This window comes from Solanum lycopersicum, chromosome 2 (genome assembly GCF_036512215.1).
Source record: "Solanum lycopersicum chromosome 2, SLM_r2.1".
Lineage (NCBI taxonomy): Eukaryota > Viridiplantae > Streptophyta > Magnoliopsida > Solanales > Solanaceae > Solanum > Solanum lycopersicum.
In genome coordinates this window covers 43,619,575-43,643,155 of record NC_090801.1, presented here as the reverse complement: position 1 = coordinate 43,643,155, position 23,581 = coordinate 43,619,575, and the positions used below count along the sequence as shown (strand labels likewise).

The 23,581-nt window shown below is 34.0% G+C and overlaps 3 protein-coding genes and 1 long non-coding RNA gene across 4 annotated transcripts; 3 read left to right on the top strand and 1 right to left on the bottom strand.

Moving 5' to 3' along the window:
* The first annotated feature begins 793 nt into the window (after window positions 1-793).
* Window positions 794-5,840, top strand: LOC138342059 (uncharacterized). The gene is made up of 9 exons (XM_069294241.1): window positions 794-839; window positions 985-1,384; window positions 1,451-1,699; window positions 1,859-2,122; window positions 2,753-2,817; window positions 2,919-3,253; window positions 3,386-3,745; window positions 4,350-4,446; window positions 4,948-5,840. The coding sequence occupies exons 1-9, from the start codon at window positions 794-796 to the stop codon at window positions 5,838-5,840; spliced, it is 2,709 nt and encodes a 902-aa protein (XP_069150342.1).
* A 3,957-nt stretch (window positions 5,841-9,797) lies between these two features.
* Window positions 9,798-13,564, top strand: LOC101251429 (dirigent protein 22-like). Its single transcript, XM_004231549.5, has one exon. It carries the CDS (start codon window positions 12,862-12,864, stop codon window positions 13,432-13,434), a length of 573 nt encoding a protein of 190 aa, XP_004231597.2. The 5' UTR covers window positions 9,798-12,861; the 3' UTR covers window positions 13,435-13,564.
* A 1,146-nt stretch (window positions 13,565-14,710) lies between these two features.
* Window positions 14,711-15,766, top strand: LOC109119464 (uncharacterized mitochondrial protein AtMg00810-like). Its single transcript, XM_019212008.1, has 2 exons — window positions 14,711-14,761; window positions 15,338-15,766. Exons 1-2 carry the CDS (start codon window positions 14,711-14,713, stop codon window positions 15,764-15,766), a joined length of 480 nt encoding a protein of 159 aa, XP_019067553.1.
* Window positions 15,767-19,541: 3,775 nt separating this feature from the next.
* Window positions 19,542-22,371, bottom strand: LOC104645550 (uncharacterized). Its single transcript, XR_739424.4, has 4 exons — window positions 22,064-22,371; window positions 21,866-21,972; window positions 20,942-21,012; window positions 19,542-19,717 (listed from the first exon to the last, which is right to left on the bottom strand). It is a non-coding gene; the product is annotated as an uncharacterized lncRNA (long non-coding RNA).
* Window positions 22,372-23,581: the final 1,210 nt, after the last annotated feature.

Here is a 23,581-nt window from a genome sequence, read left to right as displayed (position 1 = left end):
ACTCTTTGGTATAATAAATCAAAAATCAACCGAGAGCTATAGGGAGTTTGCCTATAGGTGGAGAAAACAGGGTGAGACTGCCTATGTCTGAAAAGGAAATTGTAGATGTGTTTGTGCGGGTGCAAGAGCCCGAGTATTATGATCGAATCATGTTACTCGTAGGAGCAAAATTTGTCGAGATAGTCAAAGTTGGTGAGACTATGGAAGACGGGTTGAAAACGGGGAAGATAGGCCATCCTGGATCATCAGGAACGTTAAAAAAGAAAAGAGAAGAAATCGCTGCTGCTTCATATGGGGGAAGGAAAACCCCCAGAAGCTCGTCATATTCCCAAGGTCATTCTCGACCTTCTCAAAACTCTTACCAGGCTAGTCAGAAAAAAAATCCTCCTCTTATTTACAAAAATCCATCTCCCACTTACGAAAATCCACCTCCAATTTACCAAAATCCATCTCTCATATACCAAAATCATCCTCCACTTTATCAAATTCCTTCTCCTTACTATCAAGGTGTTACTCCCTATTGTGCTAACGTGAAGTCGAGCTATAGAGCAACCCCTCCTGTTTATCAAGCCCAAGCTCCACTATACCAAAATCCCCCTCCGAACTACCAAGCTCCAACGCCAAACTACCAGACAAACTCATATCCCAGAAATCAAGCTCCCCGTCCGAACAATCGAGGTTATCAACAGATGCCTCCCCCACAAGGAAATTCTGATCTTTCTCGACCTCGATCCGAGAAGAAACCTTCGAGGAATTTCACTGCGCTCGCAGAAAGCCGAATAAAGTTGTACAAATGACTGGCTGTGGTCAGATATATCTAGCCAGTGGGTCCCAAACCTGTAGATATCAGTTCGAAATTCTATAGTCTAGATCATAGATGTGATTATCATTCCAACAGTATTGGGAATGATACTGAGGATTGTATCAACCTCAAACATAAGATTCAGGATTTAATTGACTAAAAGGTGGTTTCTCTCCAACCAGCTGCACCTAATGTTGATACCAATACTTTGCCGAATCATGGAAGTGGCAACGTCAGTTTGATAGAAACATACGATGATTGGTGTGGGACGAAAGTGGTAACTCCAATCGTTCATGACAAGTTGGAAAAGGTTGTGGCTTCCTTAAGCGTCAAAAAGAAGAAAGAGTTTGTTATTTTGACACCTGCAAATGTTGTTACCTTGGTGCCATCAAAAACTCTTATCAAGCCAAAATTTGTGATTGAGACTGCTGCACAAGGTATGACCCGATCCGGAAGATGTTATACTCTTGAGGAGATTGCTCTCGGAGTTCAAAAAGGGGATCAAGATAAAAAGCCAATAATCGAGGGTGATGCAGAGGAATTCTGGAGAAGAATGCAGCCGATAGATTATTTTATTGTCAAGTATTTGGAGAAGACTCCAGCCCTGATTTCTGTATAGGCCCTGCTGATGAGTTCTCAATCGCACAGGCAAGCTTTGATGAAAGATCTCGATGATACGTATGTACCCGTAGGCATAAGCAGTGATAACGTGGCTACTATGATTCACCAGGTTATTCGAGGGCATCGAATCAGCTTTTGCGACGACGAGTTGCCTTTTGAAGGGAGGTCCCACAACAAGGCACTGCATATCACTATCGTATGTCGCAAAAAGGTTGTCAATTGGGTCTTAGTAGATGATGGATCTGGTTTGAATATTTCCCCGTTGTCGACACTGAGGTAGTTAAGGTTTGACCTTGGGAATCTGGAGTAAAACCAAGTCAATGTAAGAGCCTTTGATGGGGTTCAGAGGGATACGTTGGGAGCCGTAAATTTGGTTATCCAAATGGGCCCTGCCTAGTTTAGCGCACAGTTTCAAGTCCTAGATATTGACACCAGCTATAACCTTCTTCTAGGAAGGCCTTTTATTCACATGGATGGAGTTGTGCCTTTTACCCTGCATCAGATGATGAAACTCGTTTGGAAGAATGAAGAGCTAGTCATTCATGGGAAAGGTAGTCACTCTGACAGACAGGTGCCGATTATGGATGAAGTGTCTCGAGGTACTTATTTCTACACGGTGGAGCTCGTAAATGCTATCGGTGAAGACTTGGCCCCACAGCCTCTCATGTCTACTGTGTATAGGATGATTGCTAATGTGATGTTAAAAAGTGGATTTAAACCAGGTTTCAGATTGAGAAGGAATTCCCAAGGAATTTTTTAGCCCATTCAAGTTCCCGTTAAAGGAGCAAGGTGTGGCTTGGGATACGTCCCCAAAGATAATTATAGAAGACAAAGAAGAAGAAGAAGGATCAAGCATTGGCCAAACCAATTCCACATCTGTATCAATCCTTTCCGGTCCGTGAATATGCCGAGTAGGAGGACCTTGGGGAAGAAATATGTGACCTTTTTGAAGAGGTTGACGCTATCATTGAGGAAGAGGTCGAGCTGACAGGATACTTGTGATGTTGATCCAGGAGAGATGCTGCAGAATTGGACCTCCACGCTTATCCTAATTCCCCGTACTCCTTGGCAGAAGGCATCATTTTATGCATATTTAAATCGGTGGTATCCCGGAAGAGGCCCGAGACCCACAATTTTTAATTTTTTCTTAACTGTTTGAATTTTTGAATTTCTACCTTGATGTTCAAAGAAGGAAACATGGCCCTATGCCATGACCAAAGTTTGCACCATTTCTCCCAATTTGAATGAAAGCCTCTTTTATTTTAAAATTTATTTATTTACTTATCTGTTATACTTTGCTTTTCTAACTTTGTTTGTTTATGGTTTCAGTAATGTAAATTTTAAACCTGCCAATGTCATGTCATGTCACGAGCTGAACGAACAAAATGAGGCAGGTAATGACGAGGTTGATGGTGTTAAGAAGAGGAAAGTGAGGTACCGAAATATGTTGCTGAAGAGTTTTTGCAGTTTGAAAATCAGCATAATCTAAAATTAGAGAAAACTGAAACTGTAAATCTGGGAGACCCAGAGTGTGCAAAAGAGTTCAAGATCATCGTTCACTTGAATGAGGATCAAAGAAAGGGTCTGATTCATTTACTCACCGAATACATTGATGTGTTCATCTGGGAAGTCAGCGACATGTTAGGGCTGAGTACCAATGTGGTGTCTCACAAGTTGCCGATCAATCTAAGGTTCGATTTGGTGAAGCAAAAGGCTCAAAAGTTCAAGCCTGAATTGAGTTTAAAGATAAAGCAAGAGATCACTAAGCATATCGAGTCTCGGTTGGTTGAAGTGACAGAATACCCGACTTGGTTGGCCAATGTTGTTCCGGTCGCTAAGATGGATGGGAAGATCAGAATTTGTGTCGACTAAAGAGATATCAACAAAGCTAGCCTGAAGGATAATTTTTTGTTGCCAAATATTCAAATTCTGATCGATAATTGTGCTAAACATGAAATGCAGTCATTTGTGGATTGTTATACAGGTTATCATCAGATTCTGATGGACGAAGAAGATGCAGAAAAGATAGCTTTTAGTAGACCTTGGGGTGTATATCATTACAGAGTGATTCCAGTTAGCCTCAAGAATGCTGGTGTTACCTATATTAGGGCTATGACGACCATATTTCATGATATGATTCATAAGGAGATAAAGGTGTATGTGGATGACGTCATAATCAAGTCCCGCGAGAGTTTGGACCACTTGACACATTTGAAAAAGTTCTTTGATCATCCACGTCGGTATAACTTGATGTTGAATCCCTCTAAATGTGCTTTTGGAGTGCCAACCGGCAAGTTGTTGGGATTTATAGTCAGCAAAGAGGTATTGAAATCGATCCTTCCAAGATTAAGGGAATTCAAGATTTACCTCCGCCAAAGACTAAGAAGGAGGTGATGAGTTTCTTGGGGAGGTTGAACTACATCAACCGATTCATAGCTCAATCAACTATGGTGTGTGAGCCTATCTTCAAACTGTTGAAGAAAGATGCTCCAACAAAGTAGACTAAAGAATGTCAGACTGCTTTTGAAGCTATCAACAACTATTTGTCCGACCCACTGGTATTGGTTCATCTGCGAGAAGGGAGCCCTATGTTGCTATATTTGTCCGTCTCAGACAACGGACGAAACATGAAAGAAGGAGCGAGCCATTTATTATATAAGCAAGAAGTTTACTCTATACGAGTCTTGTTATACTCTGTTGGAGAGAACGTGTTGTGCTTTAACTTGGCTTGCCCAGAAGTTAAGACATTATCTGTCTTCATACACGACATATCTTATTTCAAGAATGGACCCGCTGAAGTATGTTTTCCAGAAGGCGATGCCGACCAGAAAGTGAGCTAAATGAAAAATGCTGTTGAGTGAATTTGACGTTGTGTATGTTACTTAGAAGGCGATAAAAACACAGGCCTTTGCTGATCATCTTGCAGAAAAATCCTGTTGATGAAGATTATAAACCACTTAAAACTTATTTTCACGATGAAGAAATATCATCTCTGGGTGAGGATATTTCAAAAGCATATCCAGGTTGGAGATTATTCTTTGATGCAGCGGCAAATCATTTGGGGCGGTCTTAGTGTCAGAATACAGTCAGCATCTATCCCATAGCGGATAAACTTCGATTTGATTGTACGAACAACATGGCCGAATACGAAGCTTGTAAACTTCGATTTGATTGTACGAACAACATGGCCGAATACGAAGCTTGTATTCTTGGTTTGAGAATGGCCATTGACATGAATGTCTATGAGTTGTTGGTTATCGGAGATTCAGATCTTTTGATTCATCAAGTTCAAGGACAATGGGCTGTGAAGAACCCAAAGATTATACCTTACGTATAGTATGTGCAGAAGTTGTGCAAAAGATTTCGTAAGATCGAGTTCCGACATACTCCTAGAATACAAAATGAGTTGGCTGACGCTTTGGCCACCATCGCTTCAATGATTAAACATCCAGATACTGATTATATTGATCCTCTGGATATAGAGCTGAAAGAACATCCAGTTCATTGTTCACACATTTAAACAGAACCAGACTGTTTGCCATGGTATTTCGATATAAAAAAGTACTTGGAGTCCGGGATTTATCCTGAAGATGCTACGTCCAATCAGAAGAAGTCGATACGTCGTATGACTCTCAATTTCTTTTTAAGTGGAGAAATCCTGTATAGGAGGACTACAAACTTAGGTCTTCTCAGATGTGTTGATGCTGCGAAGCTTATTGAACAGATACATGCCGGAGTTTGTGGCACGCATATGAATGGGCTCACTTTGGCAATAAATATCCTTCAATCCGGTTATTTCTGGATGAATATGGAGAATGATTGTTGCAAGTTTGTGCAGAAATGTCATAAATGTCAAGTGCACGGTGATTTGATACGAGTGCCGCCTCACGAACTTAATGTTATGAGTTCACCTTGGCCATTTGTAGCTTGGGGTATGGATGTTATCGGTTCGATAGAGCCAACCGCTTCAAATGGACACAAATTCATTTTGGTTGCTATTAATTACTTTACCAAATGGGTGGAAGCAGTATCGTACAAGTCGGTAACCAAAAAAGTTGTAGCTGATTTTTTTCGCAACAATCTGATATGCAGATTTGGAGTGCCAGAATCCATCATTACTAATAATGGTGCAAATCTTAATAGTCACTTGATGAGGGATATTTGTGAACAATTTAATATTACTCATCGAAATTCGATCGCTTATCGTCCTCAAATGAATGGAGCTGTAGAAGCCGCCAATAAGAATATCATGAAGATTCTGAGAAAAATTATTGATAATCACTGTGGTTGGCATGTGTTTCCATATTCTTTATTGGGTTATCATACGATTTTCAGAACGTCGATTGGAGCTACTCCGTACTTGCTAGTATATGGAACAGAAGCAGTCATACCTGCTGAAATCGAAAACCGTCTTTAAGGATCATCCAAGAAGCTGAGTTAAGTAATGTTGAATAAGTCAACAAGCGGATTGATCAACTAACTTTGATTGATGAGAAGAGAATGGTTGCCGTTTTTCATGGGCAGTTGTATCGACAGAGAATGATTTGTGTTTTTCACAAGAGAGTAAGAGTTAGAATTTTCAAAATCGGTGAGTTGGTACTTAAGCGCATTTTTCCTCATCAAGACGAGTACAAAAGAAAATTTGCACCAAACTGGAAAGGACCTTACATGGTTTGTAAAGTATTATCTGGAGGTGCTTTGGTCCTGTCGGAGATGGATGACACCGTATGACCGAAACCAATCAACTCAGGTGTTGTCAAGAGATACTACGTGTGAAGCTTGGGTTTGCATTTCTGTTATTTACTTGTAATCATTCTGTTTGCTTGTATTTGTTTGCTTAAATTTTTATCCCTTTGTAATGAACTACGTTTGACCTGAATTCTCAAGAATGAGATACATAGGCAGCCTATGTCGGCCTCGGTCACCCCATTCATCCCTTTTAAATATTTCTTTGTAATGAACTACGTCTGACCTGAATTCTCAAGAATGAGATACGTAGGCGGCCTATGTCGGCCTCAGTCGATTTCTTTATAAAAATTTTATTATTGTTAGTCTTTGAGGGGGAACTACGTTTCACCTGATTTCTGCCTCAACAGGATACGTAGGCTCCACAAGAGTTCGGTCATATTTCCCGAAAGATTTCTATTTCTCTTTACAATAGAAACTGGGACAAAAATTTTTAGAGGATCTCAAAAAATTCTCAGCAAAAGATTTTTCCTCAGCAAGTCAAGAGTGAAGATATTTTGAGGTTTGCAACTGGGACAAAATTTTGAGAGGATCTCAAAAATCCAAAATTTACTCAGAGACAGTTGAAAGATAAAGTCGATACAGTTAACTAGGACAGAAATTTTGAGGATGGCCTCAAAATTTCAACATAAGTTTATCGGCAGTCTAGAATGGTTTTGAATACTCCCTATCGAATAATCAGATATACCTCCAAGCATCAGGCTCAAAGAAGTTCGCTAAGCCTGGCGTGACATGACACTTGGCAGTGACCATTTTCAAAATATTACTTCTCGAAAAATTATTTTCCTAAAGATTTTCCTTTTGTGTTTCATTTGTTTTGCCATAAAATATTTTGTCTTATCCATCAAGAGTTGGGAGATCAAAAAGATCAACCGGAGATAGCATGACAAGGAGCAGGCCACTGAAGAAATCAACACAGATCAGTTTGTTTTAAAAACTAACAATTTTTCTGTGGATGCAGGTTTATAGTTTGCTTTAATATCAGCAAACTCCCCTGATCAATAAATATGGAGAAGTCAAGGGAGGATAAAGCTCTCCCAAAATTTAACCGTGTTCCCGTAAACGCAGGAATTATTTTATATTGCTTACACCGGAGAATTAGGAATACGAATGGTCTATTTCAGTCAATTTCAAACAACATGAAGTCCATAATGAACGTCCAGTCTGATTTGAAGGGGAATCAAGCGAAAATCTCAAGAAAGAATTTACAATTTTCATAAAGGGCGTCATCAGCATCATAATGTCAGATATGGTGTTACCACTACTGGGAAGGGTCATTTATTTTATTGCCGATAAAGACGATACACTTTCTGGAGGATTAGTTTACTTTATTATCAAATCAGACAACATCAATATCCAGAAGGCACCCAGAAGATAACTATGTTGCTCGGTTGAAGCGCTATCTTCATTTGGTACCAAGGATAACATCAAGAGTCAATATTCTTGCATCGCGGAAGATCACGCATAGCGAGTTAATATTCATACATCGAGGAAGATCATACATCACGAGTTAATATTCATGCATCGCGGAAGATCATGCATCGCGAGTTAATATTCATGCATCGCGGAAGATCATGCATCACAAATTATTATTCATGCATCGTGAAAGAACATGTATCGCGAGTTAATATTCATGCATCACAAAAGAACAAGCATAGCGAGTTAATATTCATGCATCGCGGAAGAACATGCATCGCGAATTAATATTCATGCATCGCGAGAAGATTTCATGCCTCACAGAAATTATGCATGGCTAGAAGATATTCATACCTCCCAAAATTTATGCATCGCTGGAAAGTTTTATACCCTGCAAGAAATCATGCATCACGAGAAGTTATTCATGACCCGCAAGAAATCATTCACTGCCAGAAAAGAAAATCGTGCATCCCAAGAAAAATCTTTATCCACGGCATCAACTGCATTTTTTTATTTTTATAAAAGTAAACATCAACAAGAGCATCGAAGACGACGACAAGAGAAATACTAGCACACCACATCAACTTTCCTTTATGTTGACATCAAATGAAGAATACATTGAAGATTATATTGCAAACAAAAGACATAAGCTTTATTTGCTTTACGTCAAATCAATTGAGTTGACGTCAAACATCGAGATGAACAATTAAGTATTGGCATGGTAAATGACATTGTCTCCCATCTTAACTACATTTTTATGCTGACGAGTTTTATCTCAGTCTTTGTCGAGAGCATCCGAAAGGATGAATTTTCCAAAATATACCACAGGTGTGGACGACATCAAAAAGGATGCAGCATAACGTGGAACTTTTTCTTAGCAGCGAACTGGGACACAATCCAAAGAGGAATGTCAAACTCTTAGGACGCTAGCAGAGGAACGACTTCCACCACAATCAAACCACACCCCTATCAGAAGGCATGTGGGTTTTTCTATAGGTCTGTTAGTTCCAGTCATACATCCGAAAATTTTAGGATCTACCGAAAGTAAGTTTCCAATCTGAGTGACAATGCGCCAGGAGCTTGAAAATTATATCCGTGTAAGTTCTTAATTATGGGTGTGAAGCGCGCCACATTCATGGCTAAGAGGTTACAAGCCTCCTTTTCATACTCGTTTAATCCTGTCACTTGTCCAGAGCCAAAGGTTATCTAGCATAATAGATTTCTTTTTCAACCGATTGAGTCGAACTACAAGCAGCCTGATTCCTAAGATTTAGGATACGTAGGCAGGCTAAATGTTGAAAACTCGGCTGTATTCCAACATTCACTCTTAAATCCCATTCCCGAGCATTTTGATCCCTTCATAATTCGGTACCGAAGTGACTTTTGAATGTCTTCTTAATTGTGCGTTAAATCAAACGTATCGAAGTACAAGTGTCCATAATTCTCATATAGCCTGGGATACGTAGGAAACCCATTTCCGGGGTTCGACCATAATTCCTAAAGTCTGTACCAAATTATGTTGGAAAGATGAATTTGTGGTAAGTAATAATTGGATTGGCCACTTTCATTTTCCTCGAATTTCTTGCATCAATCCGAGGGAAACGAGGGACAGTTGTTGACACCCAATTTTGACACTCCCCTGTTGGAATTAATTCAGGAGCTTTATAATTTCCAAACAATTTAGAATAATTAGTTTTATAAAATTCAAATACTTTCCAAATTCATTTTAAGTAATCCTAGTTGATTTTTATAATTTATAATTAGTAAATATATTTTCATATAGTTTATAGATATAATTGGTATATTTTCATAAATATTCAAAAATCATCTCAAAATATATTTTAATTTTAGTAAGTATTTTATTAGATTAGTTTAGTTTAAATTATAGTTATATTTTTGAATCATTAGTTTATAATTAAATTAATTATTTTATTTTTGTTAAGATTAATAAGCTCGTTACTTAATCATATTAATTTGTGTTATCTATATTTTAGCCGAATTCATTAGTAAAATTCAATTTGGCTAAATCAATAATTCATTTGGCTATATGAAAGGATCAAATTTTTGGGCCCTTACAAAACATTTTTCAGGAGCCCATCCAATTTTCCAAATAGGCCCACTTTAATTCCTTTAGCCTAAGAAACCCATTCTTTTCCTAATTTTCAACCAAGCCCAATAACACCCATCCCACTGTCTCCCTTGACCCAACCCAATCCCAATTCAATACCTAAAAGACCCGTTCCCAGACCCTGTACGCGTGCTTTCTTCTTCTCCAGAAGTTCCAGTGACCCAGATTGCTAAAATACGGGAGAAAATCGCGACCCGAGTCCGGCAACTCTTGTTGTGTCATCTTCTATCTCTCTTCTTTTTCCTCTCCGTACGGGAATAGTCTAGGTGTCGAAATATCGTCGCCTCTTCGTCCTTGGTTTCTAATCCAATGGCCAGCCTTTCAATACCGTTGAGAATGGTACCAATTTCAGCTATTAGCAACCTTAACTCCAAGGAATTCGAATTAATCCAGTTTTCCCTCTCAAAACAAGCCCGTTTCCCCCCTTATCTCAGCACCAATTTCTTCTATATAAACTCTCATCTACGAGGGAGGATTTTTGATCTGATAAGACATACCTCAAATGGCTTCAAAAGTTTAAGGACAAGAGTTCAAACAAATATAATTTTCAATTTTTGATTTCATCAGTATCTTGTGTAGTCAAAGTTCGTGGTGGATATTGCTTCGTAGTCAAGCCTGTCGTCCCGGAACGCTGCTCCAAGATAGGTGGTACTTCTCCCCTCATTCACGTCTTATTTTGATTCCGAGTACTATGTGAAGAGCATTCTGTTTGTTTCTCTGGCTTCATCCTTGTTTTCTTCTTTATTTTGACTTGTATACTCTTCTTTGAAAGTCTGTTTGGTTGGAATTTCTAACTGATCATTGTGTCATTCATTTTATTGTCTTAGTTAAATGGATGAATCCGAATTTATAAATGCTTAAAATTTGGCTTTCGTTTTATTTCGAATCGTGTGATTGTCTTGCCGTAATTGTCATGTCTGATATGTCTCAACTTTGTCTAAGTTCTAGTTGGAAAATGCTTGTGTAAATTTCCATTTTGATCATATTTTACCTCTAGGATAGTGTCTAAATATGTGATATTAGTACAATGTTGTGACTTTCTCGTATGAGTTAGCGTGGTTCAAGCTTTGTTTTGTGTTCATTACCATGCTGATTTAAATCATTAAATGGTTGAGTTATAAGTTTTTCCTAAAAAGTTCTTGTGAAGCTGTAATGTGCTATCCATTTTTATCAAGTTGAATTGCTTAATCAAATGTTTGGAATATGTTGTTCACTATCCATAGCTAAGGGATAGGCAGTAACTTTATTTTTGTTTTATTTTCTTTAGTTCGACTTATAGTTAATAATACCTCTGCTATTTGTATTCTACATAGGAGTGTCACTTGTTTTCCTTGCAGTTCTCTAATATGGACATAAGTTCTATTTTCCTTTTGAATACACTGAAAATTTCTTAGCCATGTCTTATTATATTTTCATTAAAGATATTACTCTTGTGAATTAGTTGAAGTGTAAATACTACTCTTTTCAAGGAAGACATGGGCTTTTACTTTCCTTTGCATTATTTATTTGGTTTGAATTTACATTTGTTAGTTCCAATACTGTGGTTTGGCATAAATTCATCTTTTTTTCTTTTAAACTTGTATGAACTCCTTTTCGAGTCCATGGTGAATTTATCTTCTTCGCATTTTCGAGTTGAGTCATAAAAGCTCGATTTTACTTTCCTATCTATCGAATGCGGAAGCTGTTACATGTCAAGAGCTCCAAAATACTGTTGAAAGTTTGCTCAAAAGCCCAAGAAATGGGCAGTATACATACTGTATACAACTTTATACACGGATATACAGGTCTAGAGCAGAAAATACATGGAGAAAAAAAACACAATACAGGTCTGAGGCGTCAAAGAGGACTGTATGCAGTCGCTAAGAACTTTGATATACATAAAAAGAGTTAAGAAAAGACCCATATACATAAATATACGCTTGGTGTATACACATGATTTCAAGGGTTAAAATAGGGCCAGAGCCCAAATCAGTAGCCTGAAAAGCCCAAGTTCAAATATTCTTCCCTATACTATGATTTATTTGCTATTATTGTCATTTTACTTACACTTCTGGTTGAATTTTATTAATTTCCCAAGGGTAGTCATTTCTCTTTATTTATATATATATAGAGAGAGAGAAAGAGATTTTGCTTAGTCTTTATTCTACTCGTTACTTTTGAATGACTCCTCTTTACCTTATTTCCCTTTAAAATAATTGGCTAAAAATGATATGATAAGCAATAAATAAAAATAATAAAAATAAAATTTTCTTTACTTAGTCAGTATTTGAAAATTAAAATTAAAAGTCAGGTTTAGTCAAATCGCTAGTCAATCGCGAGTTAGCAGACATTTCGAGGGCCTAACACCTTTTTGGAATGTACATTTGAACTTCGAACTCTTTTCAACTGATTTTTATCTATTTTAAATCTTTTGAAAAATAATTTTAAGTTTTCTTGATTTTTACTAAAAAATTAAGTGGCGACTCTGTGATTTGAAAAGTCGATTTCTCTTAAATCATAGGATTAATCGATTTTTCGAAACTTAGTCATTTTTTCTTTTACTTGTATATATTTTCGTAAAACATCTAGATGTGCTCTTTTCTAATAACAAACATCTATAGAGTTGACTTTTTTCAATTTGAGATACATATATATATGTTATTTTAAAAAGTCATTTTCCTTGATGACTTTAAGAAATCATATTAATTGGCAATAATATATTTATAAACTCAACCCCTTGCCCTTTTTCTAAATATACATAGCTGTTCACGAGTGTCATCCTAGATCATGGCAAGTATATTAATCGAAGAACATGGCAACTTTTTGTATCATTTCTCCTCTATCTGTATCTCCAAGTTCCTAATACTAAGTAAGTAGGACATGTGTTATTCAATCATAGAATCAATTTCGATAGTCAACTCTATAATGTATGTTTGTTATTAGAAAAATGCACATCAAGGTACTGTAATGTTTTTTAGAATATCATATTCAAATAAGTAGTTAGCACATGAACCGCAATCTAAATTAAATAAACATTAGAAATTTTTTCTTTGTTATTTCCTCCCTCTCTCACATTTTCTCAACATTTGTGTTTTTGCTTCTATTTATTTGAAACTAGATATGATTCATTTGAATGTATAAGTAACAAGGGGATAAAAGGGTAAAGAAAATGGAGAAGTTTTTGTTGTTTGCTCTCTTATTTTTGGCAATAACAATATTGGGTTCAAGTCATGGGCTTGATCAAAGTCCTAAAGGAGTGGAAAAATGGTTTAAAAAGCTTTCTCATGCAAAACTAAAAATGACCAAACTTCACTTCTACTTTCATGATACTGTGACTGCAAAGAAACCATCAGCAATCCAAATAGCACAAGCCAATAATACATTTCAATCACCAACATTATTTGGCTTAGTGAGGATGATGGACAATCCATTGACGGTTAAGCCCGAGCCAAACTCAAAAGAAATAGGCCGAGCCCAAGGGATCTATGGTTCCGCATCATTTGAAGATATAGGTCTTCTTATGACTCTCAACCTTGTGTTCACCGATGGTAAGTACAATGGTAGCACACTCAGTATCCTTGGGCACAATCAGATATTTCACAAGTATCGAGAATTGCCAATCGTTGGTGGTTCTGGTGTTTTCAGGCTAGCAAAAGGTAGCGCTACCGCGAAAACATACAGAGGTGATAATACCACACAAAATGCAATAGTTGAATACCATGTTGTGATTTTGCATTATTGAAATCTGTTGGATTGTTTTGATTGTTCATAATGTATTCTTGATTGCTTTTTTTTTTTTTTTTGGTTGTGCATTATGGAAGTATGCTATGTCGTGATGCTAATAAAGTTAATGTGTTTGTTAAAGAAATAAAGTACTCCCTGTGTTTTTACTTTTACTTGTCACACTTTTGTTTGACATACTCATGAAGAAAATAATTATGAGATACCTATTTTACTAACTTATTCCCCCTGTTAAATGATGTCTTAAGAAATGAATATTTAACACCAATTTTTCTCCTTCACCGTCTTCTTCGTCTTCCCCAAGCTACCTGCTACGCGAATTTCATATATGGATAACATTACAATTTTATGCAACACAACAATAGTCATGACGTTGTAGGGGCGGCTTAACATAATTCGAGACCTAAAGCGAAATTTTGATTAGAGGCTTAAATTTAAATAAATATTATTTGTATTTATTTATTTTTCTAAATTTTTAAATGTAAATTATTACTTGATATCTTTATTATAAATGAGTTTTTTAAATACATTATTTATTTATTATTTTAAAGCAAGATTTGGTCACTTTAACATTGAAAACATCATGTTATTGAGACAATTATTATATGAATCGATAATATTGTTCTGTAAGTAATAAGTTGATAAATTTTAAATAAATATAAGAGTAAGAATCATATAATCTGATCCAAAAAATTGATAACTGGGTATATCCTACTTTAATATGTAAAGTTACAAAAAAAATATTTGTAATTTACTTTGTTCAACACTTATCGACTATTTATTCATATTTTTGACAGAATATTACTCTAATTATTAAAAATTTATAAAAATCGAGTGCATAAAGAGTTTAAAAAAGATAAATAATGTGAGTTTTAACAAATATATATATATATACACACACACACTTTTTATTATAAAAAATTATTTTTTTCATAAAAGAATTAAACTTAAATTTTTATTTATAGAAATTTGAGGCCCAAAAATGGGGGGCCTAAGGCAATGGCCTAAAATTTCTAAGGCAAGAGCCGGCATTGTGACGTTGATGTAACTTTAGTCAACTCTACTTTCAATTTCACAGATCTGATTGAAACAATAGCAATATAACTACAAAAAGATGCTGCTACAAGTAATATTGAAATCAAATAAGCTTTTTGAGATGGATTTTCACCACTGAAAATTATGAACAACATAGGTGAATTGAAAAAACACAGTTATGTGATTACTGCATATCCATTGGTTGTGGAATTAACAGTAGTATCTATCAAAACTCCATATCAATGGTGGATTTCAAAGGAACTACTGTAACCCAGAGCAATGTAGAAGGAATTGTAATTGTATTGAATGAGACTTGATAATGCCTTTGATTACTGATCGAAGTATATGTATACAAGAATGCCAGCTATAAAGAAGAAACAGAAAGTATCTAACTAATTATTAACTGACTTCTAAATAACTCCTCTCTAACAAACTAATGAATCAGCTAACTAATTAAGTCTAGGTTGTGATTAGCACATTAATTAATAACAATTCTCAATACCTCTCCTCAAGTTGGTGGTGAGAATTCCACAGCCAACTTGTTCAAAATGGCTGAATGCTTGACATCAGTGAAAACTTTAGTAAGGATATCTTCAAGTTGATTAGTAGTAGAAGTTCATTAATTATAATTTTTTAAGTGTGTTCTTGAACCAACACAAATATACTCAGGACTTGATTGTTTTGGCTAGTCATAAAGAATCTTCCTCTATAAATACTCTATTGGAACTGAATGTAAAGTACTCTCATGCGGAAAAAGATCTTCTTGCTAATCCAACTTTGTATCGAAAATAGTTCGGAACCTAAATTATCTTACTATTACTTAGCCTGATATCTCTTTTGCAGTTTAACAAGTGAGTCAATTTATGCAGGATTCATGCCATCTACATTTGGTGGCAAACTGTTGCATCGTTCGATATTTCCTGGGAAGATCTCCTCGTGGATTATTCTTTTCTGATGGTTTTGAGATTCAGCTTAATGCATTTAGGGATTTTGATTGGGCTGGATGTCCTGATACTCGTCGCTACGTCATGGGTTGGTGCAGGTTTCTTGGAGATTCCTTGCTATTTTGGAAGGGCAAGAATCAAGACCGTGTATCAAAATCTTCCACCAAAAATGAATATCGAGCAATGTCTACAGTTTGCTCTGAGATTGTTTGGATTCGTGGTTTACTTGATGAAATTAGATTTCCTCAATCTAATTTCACTCCTCTCGATACTGACAATGCAAGTGCTATTCGAATTGCTACTAATCCAGTTTATCATGAAAGGACCAAACACATTGAAGTAAACTGTCATTAAATCAGAGAAGATGTACACAAGAGTCATTACTCTTCCACATGTATCTAGTGATCTTCAAATAGCCAATGTGTTTACAAAGTCTATAGCACGACAACATTATCAGTTTCTTGAAGGAAAATTGATGCTTTTTGATCCATCAACATCAATTTGAGGGGGGATGGTAACATTATTGGACAAATTTTAAATTTCTATACGTATCTATGTTATAACTTTAAATATTTGTGTAATAATGATAAAATATAGCATAGATTAATATAGCATATTTTCATAGATATTACAATTAAGAATAACATATATTTAGAGATATATAGCAGATTTTTAGGCATGTAAATCAGAATTTTTTCTATTATGGAAGAACTCTCATTTGAGCACCCATTCAACAAAATTGACAGCATCAACATGTGTACTTAGTGTCCATTATCTATGGAGTATTTTTTTAAAAAGAAGTATCTTCTTTTGTGACGATTTACTTCTAATTTTGAATATGACATACTTAAAAATACAAGATTAATACATATTTTGATATATTTCATATATTTTTAGTTTAAGACAACAAGATTTTAAACTCTTTTTTATTTTCTTAAATTTTGTATCAAATTAAAACTAAACAAATAATATAAAAAAGGAGAAGGTCACAAAATTATGGGAAATTATTTAGAAAAATCATTAAACTTTCTTTAGTGGTTCAGTAAATCTTCACAGCAATGACAGTTGGTGTTTTATTGGATATTCAGACCACTACAGTCTGCATAGGATATTAAGAGACAGTCTCATATTAGACACAATGGCATATTATCAAGGTAAAAATGAAATGAAGTTTTACATTTTGTGGGGTATAACTCGATTATATAATTTATTTATTTATGAGATCCATAATATAGAAAAATAATTTACAAATTTATTTCAATTATAAATATAATTGAATTATTTTTGAAGATAAAAGTGTTAAGTTGAGTGAATCTATTGATACAAAAAGAAAGTTTAATGACTTGTCTTAGATAATTTTCTATAATTCACTGATTTTTTAGATATTAACTCATTTAACTAGAGTAGTTAAATTTTACCCTCATCCATTCTTTTGAACAAGTCACATTCAACTTTTATATATATATATATATATATATATATATATATATATATATATATATATATATATATATGCGATGGGGCACGGCTCGTGCCATCAAAGTAACATAATATTCAGTAAATTTTGTGCGACATGTTAAAATATCTGCATTTTATATGACTAAGAAAGTCCTATCATGCCATTCTAATGTAGAAGTTGATAATATATATAGTTTGTACATTACACAAAAATTAAAAAAATTAACTTTTTCATGAACAATGAGGTTTAGCATCACTGTTGAAGAGTAATGTGAAAACCCATGTTATGGATAACATATACTTGAAATCGGGATAACAACATGCTCAATTCTTGCTAAACAATTTAGTGTAGTCATCTTTTATCTTCACTTCTACATGTCATCTTTATTCATATCTTAATCATCTTTTGAACTTTGTAACATCAAACCTGCCAAATAATACTAACAATTCAAATTAGGATACCAAAGATTTCAAGAAACACTATTATGCCAATTTCACACAAAAATACTACTTAACTGATTACAAAACATACTTCCAATGAGCCTTTTAAAATCATATTTAATATGTTCCGAGTTAAAACCTTACCATACTTTCTTTCTTCCCCTAATTTAGCAAAATCACAATTTCATATACTGCCCTAAATTAAAAATCTATAGGAAATTTTGCAACATCGAAAACATTATAGGCAAATCTAAGTCATCATTCATTGTGAATATCTTATTTGCATATGAACCAACCTGTCTTTCTAAGAAGCAATAACATAAATACAAATTTGTTCACTGGATTGAGAAAAAATAACACTAACCAAGGAAATGTAAGATTGTCATCATATACTTTTATTGGGATCATGTCTTCTAAAAGTTAGTAATTATTCATTTAATCTCTATTTATATTGAAAGTTGAAACACAACTATAAATTTGTTTTTATGATTTATCAGATATAAAATAATGATAGGAAGGATAAGATAACATGTACATTCATATTCCAACAATTTCAATTATTAAAGGAATAGTTATAAAGATCCGCGATGTAAGAGATAGTTAATTCATATACTGTTGCATTACTATGAGTGCTAGTTCAGTCCCGAACTTTAAATAAAAAAACAGAGAAATCTCAATTAGTGTTTCATTCCTATGAATACCAGTTTAGTACCAAACTTTAATAAATAGAAGAATTCTGACATATTCTTCTAACAGTGGTCTACAACAATTTGCAAAATTACAGGTTTCATAAGTTAAATTCTATTCCATACTTCCCTTGAGATTCTATAATTGATATAATATTTTCCCTTCCTTTTTTTTAACAAAAAAATTAACATTATTCAAGGATATTAAAAAATGGCAAAACCTCTACGGTCCATTTTAGATGAAAATGAAACGATTAAGAATGCTTTGACAGTTAAAAACATAATCTTGAGCGATGAACATAATGCACAATTCAAAAATTTGAAATATACATAAATATAGTCTTTAACTTTCATCATTCAAAAAGAGATCATATATCAAGTGTCAAATCATAACTTTAAGAATTAAGAAACTAAATGAAGTAGCTACCTTGGAAAAAAATGTCATGTTGATGTATGTAAAGTTGAGTTCTTTCTCAATCATAAACACCAAAAAGAGTAAGCAGATTTTAATTTCACATCTTCTTTATTGATTATGTTTATATCTAAATGTTGCTTCCAAGAAAAAACAGGTAATACATTTATGGGAAAAAGGACAAATATATTCCCAAACTATCATAAATGGTACGTCAATACCCTTCTTTATACTTTCAGGTCGTATATATCCTTACCGTCAATATTTCGAAACATATATGCCCTTAGGATAGACGGAGAGACACATGTCATAATTTGAACCCATCCTCTTCTTCTTCCCCAATCTAACCTAACTAAACACCCACTCGTGTCAGTTTTCCCACAAATTAATTACTTTTCTTCTAGTCATTCCAGCTCCGCACCATTTGATTTTACACTTCTTGTTCGATGTGAGCATAGTTATCGTGCTTCTTGTCAGCACAAATAAGTTGTTGGCTGCTTCATTCTCCAGTTTCTATTCAATCATGATGCTTGTTCTGTGTTCCTAGAAGCATGAAAAACTGGATATGCAATAAACGTTGGGATAATATCAAAAATTGTGGAATAATGAATTGAGTGTGAAAGATTAAGACTTGATGGTTGCTTTTATAAGTGAAATTGAATTTCGTAATTTGAGTTTCATTATATTTTTTTCAATTTCATACAATCAAAATCAAAATCTTTATGAGTGATTTTAGTCAAATCAATTGAAATATTCTACAAACATTTTTGGTTGAAGAACATGAAGAATAAGAAATGGACCAAAGGATTTCTGAAAAAAAAAAAAATCTTCTTCTTCGCTTGAAATTGTTTTTCAAATCTTAACGTTTGAAATAAGGTTTTGTGTATAGAAGTTAAGAAAAGATGAATTTGAGAGTTTTGATTGTCTTACTGAAACTTCACTTTTGACTTTGGGTGCTTTTGGTTACAATATGGGTTATAAATGGGTTAAAATTTTGAAAGATGGGTCGGTTTTTTTATTTATGGGTAAGAACTAAATTAAATTTGTATGGACCGTTAAGATCATGACACGTGTCTCTCCGTCTATTCTAAGGGTATATATGTTCCGAAATATTGACAGTAAGGATATATACACGAAGGATATTGACGTATCATTTATGATAGTTCGGGATATATCTGTCATTTTCCCTTACATTTATCTATAACTATTAAATAGTATTAAGTATCAATTTTTTTTTGCTGCTACTCATTGATGCAAGATTGTCTAATATTTAAACTGACACACATATTAATTGGATTTGTATTCAGCCTGCAAAATGTTGAGAAGAAAAGTTAAATTTGCTATATTTAAAAGCCAAATCATTTATTAACAGAGAAAAATCATTTATTAGAGTAAACATGTATAAAGCTCCATATCATATCTTTCCTTCTAAAAGGAAGGTTGATGACCAACAAAGTCCCTACATGTACATGAGAGAGGGAAGCATAGAAAAAGAGAAGAAGATCAAGGGATTTAACTGAGAAGGTTCAATGAGAGAGGAGAAATTTGGTTCTACATGAGTAAATGAAACTATATGTGTCTTCACTGCTACAAACATACAATAGATATTTCTGGAAGGACATTAGTATACATGGATTTTCATAAACCAAAGTAATAAACTAAAAAAATGTAAATAAACCAAGGTTTTTACTGCCTCAATGGTAGATGCTTCAACATTTTAAATAAACAAAATTTATTAACCGTCTCACTCTTGCGTTTATAAACTCCATTATCAAGGATAAAAGAGATATAATATCTCTCTCAATAGACAACAATACATATTGAAAAAAGAAGAAGATAAATATCATAACAAAAACACTACAAATTCAATGAAGAAGACCACTGAAAATGAAAACAGTCAAGTTAGAAGATAAACTTACTGATGAAGGAAAGAGGAAGGCATAAGAAAAACATGATCTAACCTCTATAGCTGAAATCATGTTCATTTCATCTTTAAACACAACTTTAGTAGAATAATCTTTGTACATTTTTGAAAATCAATTGATATCTCAATAATCATATCTAGCTAACCTCTTCATTTTACTATGAAAAAATACGAGAGACACATTTTAAGCTCAAAGACAAAATCTACTACTAAGGAGCTCCTAAATGTAAGTGCAAATAGTGAACATATTAGAGAAGATAACTATCAATGAAGTAAATAAAATCTTACAAAACTTAAAAGTGTGTATTTACAGTATATCCAACTATTGATATGGTTACTATTTTTATTTATCGATCAACAACGTATATGCTACCAATTGAAACATTAGAGTTCAATGAAATTTCTATATTTGCCTTTAAGTTTAATATCATAAGTGCAGTTGTTCAAAAAAATAAACAAGAGAACTGTCATTCACCCAAAATAGAAGCACATAAGATTTAAGAACCATAGTCATATAGAAAGGAGAACAAAAGAGGAGGCTTAAACTGACGACAACTCATCCAAACCATCCCACAATGAGCCAATGTAATAGAGTTGGTGATAATTACCTTAGAAGAGGAGAAAATGTGTACGTACTCACAACCCAATGCCATTTGTTGCTCATCAAAAGTCATTACTTCTGCAAAAATCAAGTAAAATCATCAAGATATAGTAACGGGATCCAAGTTTTCAATAATCAATAGAGCGGAGCTCAGTGTCACAATTGTGTTATATTGAGAATATATGAATGCTTATATAAATGAAGAAGTGGAGACACACCACTAATTTTTCAAACAAATTTTTATCTTACTACAATCGACAGAGAGAAAAGGAAAAAAATTAAAAAGCAAAAAATGATATCCCTATAAATAGAATAACATAATCACGTTAATTGTCAAATGTATATAGAATTGGACAATTAAGAATTAATAAATTCAAAAATTAAAATTATATTAAATCAAATTATCCTATAAAAGGAATCCTTGACAATTGTCAAAGTGAGAGACTATAACATCAACCCCAATAAATAAGGGTAGGCAACATGAATCTTACGGGTCATGTTACTCCATTGAAGATTCAATATCCACATGCACTAAAATAATTTTGAACAGTTTCTCTCTTACACCCCTAATTTTCATAAACTCCGGGGGGGGGGGGGGGGGGGGAATTCATATACATATATTAATTTTTTGATTACTTGGAAGTGAAATGGGAGGAGAATTACGCTGTTAACCCAATTTTCAAACTTTAAATAAAAATTTCAAACTCCTATTGAAAAATATAAAGTGAAAGCATAAGAACATAAATAAAGAAAACAAAATAAAGAGTGACAACATAATCCACCATCAATTAAAAAAATTATACACTTTAAAAGAGTGAAGAACATAGAAAAGCCATATATTAATAAAAATGGACCTGAGATTCGACGCTTTAGAAACTATAAAAGCAATAAAGCACAAAGAGAAGGCACCTACTCATAGTATAAAGCTCACCGGACAAACTAACCGTGGAGGAACTTGCATTAACAAAGCTGGATTTTATGCTCTTGTGTTTTTGTGTCGAAGCATAGTACAGGAATTACAAGCACCCAAAACAGCCCCTGAATATTAGAATCAGGAATTTGATGAATATAATAAGTCTTGAAGAGAAAATAGGTCAGATTAGACAGATTGAAAAACATGTAAATTTACCTGAAATCATGAAGAAATACTTTGGTATGGCATTCAAAACAAACAACAGAGATTTTAAGTGTCTACATAAAGAGAAGACACTCAGTAACACATGGATTCACCATTGAAGAGTTGAGACCTACAAAGAAGAGTTCAGAAAATAGACCAAGCTTAGCAGAAGAGGAGATAGAAATCTATAGAGAATTGTGAGATGATAGTGCAAAAATTGCACACAAAGTGAAGCAAAAGTGAGACACGTGTTTATTCATCAAAGAAGAAGGGCCAAATATATTGTACAATTAGTACTACGTTTAGTACAATTAGAAGATGCAGTGTTCGTCCTTTGTTGTTCACTTACTGTCTTTATTATTTCAGATTTGTTCTCAGTTATTTACATTATGGCTCAAATAGTTTTAACTCTTGTCATTTAAGGTTCATTCAGGAGAAGCACTACTACCAAATACTTCTCTAGTATTGAAAACTCGAAGTCAATACATTTAATTATGGAGAAGCAGCCCGTCCAGTGTTGGCATGGTAATTATGTTAATGAATAACGAATTAATTTTAAAGTTGTGATATATATTTCCTTTGATTTAATAGACTTATTAATGTCACGATCCAACCCACCGGGTTATGCGCGCACTAACTCTGACACCTAGATAGGAGAACCCTTATCACCCAATTTAAAACTTAAAATGAAGAAATAGAAAAAAAACATGATACATTACCTTAATAAAATGAAAGAGGAAATCTTTAATGACTTGGTTGATAATTATCGAAAATTGTCATAAATATTACAGTTTAGCCCTCCCGATGTTAGTCTCGATTGATTTTTGAATGAGGTTTGAATTCATCTCGAGGTTTGAGTTGGAATTTGTGAATTATGAGAAATTTGGCATTTGACAGGATAAAGTTATTTAAAAGTATTTTAGTGTCTTTTGGAGTGTTGAGTGGCGGAATGGATTCCTGTCGATTTCATTAGTTTTGAAATTCGGAAATTCATTTGAGGGAGTTTTCGATTTCAGTTTTAGAGTTTTTTTGAGGATTTGAGGTCCTAAGTTGGAAAACTATGGAATTTTAGTCTTTAAGTTACCTTTAGTTAATATGCTGGGTAGGGGTGTTCGTAGTTCGGTTTAGATTGGTTGTTGATTAAAACCAAAACAAAACCAATCTAGTCGGTTTTTAAAATTTCTAAAACCAAACCAAACAAAACGAAAAAATAACCATCGTTTTGGTTATTATTGGTTTGGTTCAATTTTCTAGTTTATTCTGTTCGAAAGTAATAACTTTTTTTGAGTACGTACGTTTGATAGACACAAACACCATTACATGAACAATCTACAGAAAAGCTAATGTCGGTTCAGTCAAACAATTAAGCAATATTAGAGTGTATGACTATTTTATGTGATACAGTGTAAAGACTAAAATGCATTTTGATGGACTTGGATTTGAGATTGTTATACTTGAGCTTAAGTGTTGGGCTTGAGAAAATGAAAAAGTTAATGACTTAAGTTAATTAAATTTAACAAAGTATTTTTA

Coding starts and splice junctions, on each gene's coding strand:
- LOC138342059 (XM_069294241.1), top strand. CDS start 794: ATGACTGGCTGTGGTCAGATATATCTAGCCAGTGGGTCCCAAACCT. Junction 1,700..1,858: donor TCCCCGTTGTCGACACTGAG/GTAGTTAAGGTT, acceptor TATTGACACCAG/CTATAACCTTCTTCTAGGAA. Junction 2,123..2,752: donor AGGATGATTGCTAATGTGAT/GTTAAAAAGTGG, acceptor TTATGGTTTCAG/TAATGTAAATTTTAAACCTG.
- LOC101251429 (XM_004231549.5), top strand. CDS start 12,862: ATGGAGAAGTTTTTGTTGTTTGCTCTCTTATTTTTGGCAATAACAATA.
- LOC109119464 (XM_019212008.1), top strand. CDS start 14,711: ATGGTGGATTTCAAAGGAACTACTGTAACCCAGAGCAATGTAGAAGGA. Junction 14,762..15,337: donor AGAGCAATGTAGAAGGAATT/GTAATTGTATTG, acceptor CAATTTATGCAG/GATTCATGCCATCTACATTT.